Source organism: Sinocyclocheilus grahami, unplaced genomic scaffold (assembly GCF_001515645.1).
Source record: "Sinocyclocheilus grahami isolate Dianchi unplaced genomic scaffold, SAMN03320097.WGS_v1.1 scaffold672.1, whole genome shotgun sequence".
NCBI classification, from domain to species: domain Eukaryota; kingdom Metazoa; phylum Chordata; class Actinopteri; order Cypriniformes; family Cyprinidae; genus Sinocyclocheilus; species Sinocyclocheilus grahami.
Genome location: NW_015505851.1, coordinates 235474 through 242293, shown reverse-complemented (window position 1 = coordinate 242293; position 6820 = coordinate 235474). Strand labels below are relative to the sequence as shown.

General features: G+C 53.9%; 2 protein-coding genes across 2 annotated transcripts in view; both read left to right on the top strand.

The window, feature by feature from the left end:
- Positions 1-417, top strand: part of LOC107559019 (brain-specific angiogenesis inhibitor 1-associated protein 2-like) — a 37869-nt gene extending 37452 nt beyond the window's left edge. The window contains exon 11 of the mRNA XM_016242738.1: positions 407-417. Coding sequence (XP_016098224.1) covers positions 407-417 — 11 coding nt within the window. The remainder of the gene's footprint in view (positions 1-406) is intronic.
- A 408-nt stretch (positions 418-825) lies between these two features.
- The window catches only part of LOC107559047 (brain-specific angiogenesis inhibitor 1-associated protein 2-like), a 14076-nt gene continuing 8081 nt past the window's right edge, over positions 826-6820 (top strand). Inside the window, exon 1 of the mRNA XM_016242779.1 lies at positions 826-1359. Coding sequence (XP_016098265.1) covers positions 948-1359 — 412 coding nt within the window. The 5' untranslated portion in view covers positions 826-947. The remainder of the gene's footprint in view (positions 1360-6820) is intronic.

Below are 6820 nucleotides of genomic sequence, written 5' to 3'. Positions count from 1 at the left end.
CTCCAGACCTTGATTTCCAAATGAAATGCAAAATGTACTTTTACCTGAAAAGAGGACTTTGGAGCATTGAACAACAGTCCAGTTGTTTCTCTCCTTAGCCCAGGTGAGATGCTTCTGACGTTTCAGAAGTGGCTTGGTAGCTCTTCTCCTGAAGACGTCTGAGCGTGGAGACTCTTGATGCACTGACTCCAGCTTCAGTCCACTGCTTGTGAAGCTCTCCCAAGTGTTTAAATCGGCTTTGCTTGACAGTATTCTCAAGCTTGCGGTCATCTCTGTTGCTGGTGCACCTTTTCCTTCCCAATTTCTTCCTTCCAGTCAACTTTGCATTTAATATGCTTTGATACAGCACTCTGTGAACAGCCGCTCTTTCAGTAATGAGCTTCTGTGACTTACTCTCTTTGTGGAGGGTGTCAATGATCGTCTTCTGGACCATTGCCAAGTCAGCAGTCTTCCCCATTATTGTGTTTTCAAAGAACAAGAGATACCTGCAATTTATACTGTAGGGATGCTCATTTAATGAAACTCAAATGTAAATAGTCTAATATTTTGAGAAACTGGATTTTTGACTTTCATGAGCTGTAAGCTCTAATCATCAAAATTAAAATGTTTTACTTTACATGTAATGAATCAAGAATATATGAAAGTTTTACAAGTTACAAAATATTAACTTTTTCACGATATTAAATTTTTTTTGAGATGCACCTCAAAAACTGATACAATATGATATAACAAATCCACACAATTCAGTTCAATTCAAATGTTCAACCTAATTCTTTCCAAAACATGCTCAGCTGGATAAATCTTATGTATTATTTTGTAGGACACAATTTTGTTATCAATACAAAATTAGTATCACATTTTCCATGCGTTCTTTCAATCGATATTAATAAAGAAGACCAAAAAAATAAAAAAATCTTGCTGTAGAAAAAGCATTTCTTATAACATCAATGTTGAATTCCCAAATAACCCCAATTAGATATAGAAGTAATTCTCAGTTAGATGTAGACCTAATGGTGGTTGATTTGGGTCTGCTCTCTCAGAGGTTGTCTGTACAGGAAGTCCCGCCTCTGTTGAACGGTGACAGCAGCAGTCGTCCTCAGCAGCAGCAGTCTCACCAGAACCCCTCCAGTAATGGACACGCCCACTCCGGCTCTTCAGCCAGCCCCGCCCACTCCCAGCCAGCAGTGGGCGTGTCCGGGTGTCAGTCTCCTCCCATTGTTAGCCACACCCTCAGCTCCGCCCACAGCACCCCTCTGTCCCGTGTGCTGTCCAGCTGTCCTGCTGCTCCCGATCTCTACTCCACCTCCACACTGCCTCTGCCCAGGAGACAGTCCAGCGACACTCGCCAGGGACTCATGGGTGTGTGTGTGAGTGAGCGTGTGAGAGTGAGCGTGTGCAGGTGTGTGTGAGTGAGCGTGTGTGCGTGTGAGCACATGTGAGTGAGTGTGTGTGTGTGAGTGAGCGTGTGTGCGTGTGAGAGTGTGTGTGAGTGAGCTTGTGCACTTGTGTGTGAGTGTGTGTGTGTGAGTGAGCGTGTGTGTGTGAGTGAGTGTGTGAGTGTGTGTGAGTGCGCATGTGAGTGAGCGTGTGCACGTGTGTGTGAGTGTGAGTGAGCGTGTGTGTGTGTGTGTGTGTGAGTGAGCGTGTGTGAGTGAGCGTGTGTGAGTGAGCGTGTGTGAGTGAGCGTGTGTGAGTGAGCGTGTGTGAGTGAGCGTGTGTGAGTGAGCGTGTGTGAGTGAGCGTGTGTGAGTGAGCGTGTGTGAGTGAGCGTGTGTGAGTGAGCGTGTGTGAGTGAGCGTGTGTGAGTGAGCGTGTGTGAGTGAGCGTGTGTGAGTGAGCGTGTGTGAGTGAGCGTGTGTGAGTGAGCGTGTGTGAGTGAGCGTGTGTGAGTGAGCGTGTGTGAGTGAGCGTGTGTGAGTGAGCGTGTGTGAGTGAGCGTGTGTGAGTGAGCGTGTGTGAGTGAGCGTGTGTGAGTGAGCGTGTGTGAGTGAGCGTGTGTGAGTGAGCGTGTGTGAGTGAGCGTGTGTGAGTGAGCGTGTGTGAGTGAGCGTGTGTGAGTGAGCGTGTGTGAGTGAGCGTGTGTGAGTGAGCGTGTGTGAGTGAGCGTGTGTGAGTGAGCGTGTGTGAGTGAGCGTGTGTGAGTGAGCGTGTGTGAGTGAGCGTGTGTGAGTGAGCGTGTGTGAGTGAGCGTGTGTGAGTGAGCGTGTGTGAGTGAGCGTGTGTGAGTGAGCGTGTGTGAGTGAGCGTGTGTGAGTGAGCGTGTGTGAGTGAGCGTGTGTGAGTGAGCGTGTGTGAGTGAGCGTGTGTGAGTGAGCGTGTGTGAGTGAGCGTGTGTGAGTGAGCGTGTGTGAGTGAGCGTGTGTGAGTGAGCGTGTGTGAGTGAGCGTGTGTGAGTGAGCGTGTGTGAGTGAGCGTGTGTGAGTGAGCGTGTGTGAGTGAGCGTGTGTGAGTGAGCGTGTGTGAGTGAGCGTGTGTGAGTGAGCGTGTGTGAGTGAGCGTGTGTGAGTGAGCGTGTGTGAGTGAGCGTGTGTGAGTGAGCGTGTGTGAGTGAGCGTGTGTGAGTGAGCGTGTGTGAGTGAGCGTGTGTGAGTGAGCGTGTGTGAGTGAGCGTGTGTGAGTGAGCGTGTGTGAGTGAGCGTGTGTGAGTGAGCGTGTGTGAGTGAGCGTGTGTGAGTGAGCGTGTGTGAGTGAGCGTGTGTGAGTGAGCGTGTGTGAGTGAGCGTGTGTGAGTGAGCGTGTGTGAGTGAGCGTGTGTGAGTGAGCGTGTGTGAGTGAGCGTGTGTGAGTGAGCGTGTGTGAGTGAGCGTGTGTGAGTGAGCGTGTGTGAGTGAGCGTGTGTGAGTGAGCGTGTGTGAGTGAGCGTGTGTGAGTGAGCGTGTGTGAGTGAGCGTGTGTGAGTGAGCGTGTGTGAGTGAGCGTGTGTGAGTGAGCGTGTGTGAGTGAGCGTGTGTGAGTGAGCGTGTGTGAGTGAGCGTGTGTGAGTGAGCGTGTGTGAGTGAGCGTGTGTGAGTGAGCGTGTGTGAGTGAGCGTGTGTGAGTGAGCGTGTGTGAGTGAGCGTGTGTGAGTGAGCGTGTGTGAGTGAGCGTGTGTGAGTGAGCGTGTGTGAGTGAGCGTGTGTGAGTGAGCGTGTGTGAGTGAGCGTGTGTGAGTGAGCGTGTGTGAGTGAGCGTGTGTGAGTGAGCGTGTGTGAGTGAGCGTGTGTGAGTGAGCGTGTGTGAGTGAGCGTGTGTGAGTGAGCGTGTGTGAGTGAGCGTGTGTGAGTGAGCGTGTGTGAGTGAGCGTGTGTGAGTGAGCGTGTGTGAGTGAGCGTGTGTGAGTGAGCGTGTGTGAGTGAGCGTGTGTGAGTGAGCGTGTGTGAGTGAGCGTGTGTGAGTGAGCGTGTGTGAGTGAGCGTGTGTGAGTGAGCGTGTGTGAGTGAGCGTGTGTGAGTGAGCGTGTGTGAGTGAGCGTGTGTGAGTGAGCGTGTGTGAGTGAGCGTGTGTGAGTGAGCGTGTGTGAGTGAGCGTGTGTGAGTGAGCGTGTGTGAGTGAGCGTGTGTGAGTGAGCGTGTGTGAGTGAGCGTGTGTGAGTGAGCGTGTGTGAGTGAGCGTGTGTGAGTGAGCGTGTGTGAGTGAGCGTGTGTGAGTGAGCGTGTGTGAGTGAGCGTGTGTGAGTGAGCGTGTGTGAGTGAGCGTGTGTGAGTGAGCGTGTGTGAGTGAGCGTGTGTGAGTGAGCGTGTGTGAGTGAGCGTGTGTGAGTGAGCGTGTGTGAGTGAGCGTGTGTGAGTGAGCGTGTGTGAGTGAGCGTGTGTGAGTGAGCGTGTGTGAGTGAGCGTGTGTGAGTGAGCGTGTGTGAGTGAGCGTGTGTGAGTGAGCGTGTGTGAGTGAGCGTGTGTGAGTGAGCGTGTGTGAGTGAGCGTGTGTGAGTGAGCGTGTGTGAGTGAGCGTGTGTGAGTGAGCGTGTGTGAGTGAGCGTGTGTGAGTGAGCGTGTGTGAGTGAGCGTGTGTGAGTGAGCGTGTGTGAGTGAGCGTGTGTGAGTGAGCGTGTGTGAGTGAGCGTGTGTGAGTGAGCGTGTGTGAGTGAGCGTGTGTGAGTGAGCGTGTGTGAGTGAGCGTGTGTGAGTGAGCGTGTGTGAGTGAGCGTGTGTGAGTGAGCGTGTGTGAGTGAGCGTGTGTGAGTGAGCGTGTGTGAGTGAGCGTGTGTGAGTGAGCGTGTGTGAGTGAGCGTGTGTGAGTGAGCGTGTGTGAGTGAGCGTGTGTGAGTGAGCGTGTGTGAGTGAGCGTGTGTGAGTGAGCGTGTGTGAGTGAGCGTGTGTGAGTGAGCGTGTGTGAGTGAGCGTGTGTGAGTGAGCGTGTGTGAGTGAGCGTGTGTGAGTGAGCGTGTGTGAGTGAGCGTGTGTGAGTGAGCGTGTGTGAGTGAGCGTGTGTGAGTGAGCGTGTGTGAGTGAGCGTGTGTGAGTGAGCGTGTGTGAGTGAGCGTGTGTGAGTGAGCGTGTGTGAGTGAGCGTGTGTGAGTGAGCGTGTGTGAGTGAGCGTGTGTGAGTGAGCGTGTGTGAGTGAGCGTGTGTGAGTGAGCGTGTGTGAGTGAGCGTGTGTGAGTGAGCGTGTGTGAGTGAGCGTGTGTGAGTGAGCGTGTGTGAGTGAGCGTGTGTGAGTGAGCGTGTGTGAGTGAGCGTGTGTGAGTGAGCGTGTGTGAGTGAGCGTGTGTGAGTGAGCGTGTGTGAGTGAGCGTGTGTGAGTGAGCGTGTGTGAGTGAGCGTGTGTGAGTGAGCGTGTGTGAGTGAGCGTGTGTGAGTGAGCGTGTGTGAGTGAGCGTGTGTGAGTGAGCGTGTGTGAGTGAGCGTGTGTGAGTGAGCGTGTGTGAGTGAGCGTGTGTGAGTGAGCGTGTGTGAGTGAGCGTGTGTGAGTGAGCGTGTGTGAGTGAGCGTGTGTGAGTGAGCGTGTGTGAGTGAGCGTGTGTGAGTGAGCGTGTGTGAGTGAGCGTGTGTGAGTGAGCGTGTGTGAGTGAGCGTGTGTGAGTGAGCGTGTGTGAGTGAGCGTGTGTGAGTGAGCGTGTGTGAGTGAGCGTGTGTGAGTGAGCGTGTGTGAGTGAGCGTGTGTGAGTGAGCGTGTGTGAGTGAGCGTGTGTGAGTGAGCGTGTGTGAGTGAGCGTGTGTGAGTGAGCGTGTGTGAGTGAGCGTGTGTGAGTGAGCGTGTGTGAGTGAGCGTGTGTGAGTGAGCGTGTGTGAGTGAGCGTGTGTGAGTGAGCGTGTGTGAGTGAGCGTGTGTGAGTGAGCGTGTGTGAGTGAGCGTGTGTGAGTGAGCGTGTGTGAGTGAGCGTGTGTGAGTGAGCGTGTGTGAGTGAGCGTGTGTGAGTGAGCGTGTGTGAGTGAGCGTGTGTGAGTGAGCGTGTGTGAGTGAGCGTGTGTGAGTGAGCGTGTGTGAGTGAGCGTGTGTGAGTGAGCGTGTGTGAGTGAGCGTGTGTGAGTGAGCGTGTGTGAGTGAGCGTGTGTGAGTGAGCGTGTGTGAGTGAGCGTGTGTGAGTGAGCGTGTGTGAGTGAGCGTGTGTGAGTGAGCGTGTGTGAGTGAGCGTGTGTGAGTGAGCGTGTGTGAGTGAGCGTGTGTGAGTGAGCGTGTGTGAGTGAGCGTGTGTGAGTGAGCGTGTGTGAGTGAGCGTGTGTGAGTGAGCGTGTGTGAGTGAGCGTGTGTGAGTGAGCGTGTGTGAGTGAGCGTGTGTGAGTGAGCGTGTGTGAGTGAGCGTGTGTGAGTGAGCGTGTGTGAGTGAGCGTGTGTGAGTGAGCGTGTGTGAGTGAGCGTGTGTGAGTGAGCGTGTGTGAGTGAGCGTGTGTGAGTGAGCGTGTGTGAGTGAGCGTGTGTGAGTGAGCGTGTGTGAGTGAGCGTGTGTGAGTGAGCGTGTGTGAGTGAGCGTGTGTGAGTGAGCGTGTGTGAGTGAGCGTGTGTGAGTGAGCGTGTGTGAGTGAGCGTGTGTGAGTGAGCGTGTGTGAGTGAGCGTGTGTGAGTGAGCGTGTGTGAGTGAGCGTGTGTGAGTGAGCGTGTGTGAGTGAGCGTGTGTGAGTGAGCGTGTGTGAGTGAGCGTGTGTGAGTGTGAGTGAGCGTGTGTGTGTGTGTGTGTGTGAGTGAGCGTGTGTGCGCATGTGAGTAAGTGTGTGTGTGTGTGTGTGTGAGTGAGCGTGTGCACTTGTGTGTGAGCATGTGTGTGAGTGAGCGTGTGTGCGTGTGAGTGTGTGTGTGTGAGTGTGTGCGCATGTGAGTGAGTGTGTGTGTGTGTGAGTGAGCGTGTGTGCGTGTGAGAGTGTGTGTGTGAGAGTGTGAGTGAGCGTGTGTGTGTGAGTGTGTGCGCATGTGAGTGAGTGTGTGTGTGTGTGAGTGAGCGTGTGTGCGTGTGAGAGTGTGTGTGTGAGTGTGAGTGAGCGTGTGCGCATGTGAGTGAGTGTGAGTGAGCGTGTGCGCTTGTGAGTGAGTGTGTGTGTGTGTGTGTGAGCGTGTGCACGTGTGTGAGTGTGAGTGAGCGTGTGCGCGTGTGAGTGAGCGTGTGTGCATGTGAGTGAGCGTGTGCACGTGTGTGTGTGTGAGTGAGCGTGTGTGAGTGAGCGTGTGCGCATGTGAGTGAGCGTGTGGACGTGTGTGTGTGTGTGTGAGTGAGCGTGTGTGCGTGTGCGCATGTGAGTGAGCGTGTGTATATGAGTGAGCGTGTGCACGTGTTTGAGTGTGAGTGAGCGCGTGTGAGTGAGTGTGTGTGTGAGTGAGCGTGTGTGTGTGAGCGTGTGTGCGTGAGTGTGTGAGTGAGCGTGTGCGCATGTGAGTGAGTGTGTGAGTGTGTGTGTGTGTGAGTGAGCGTGTG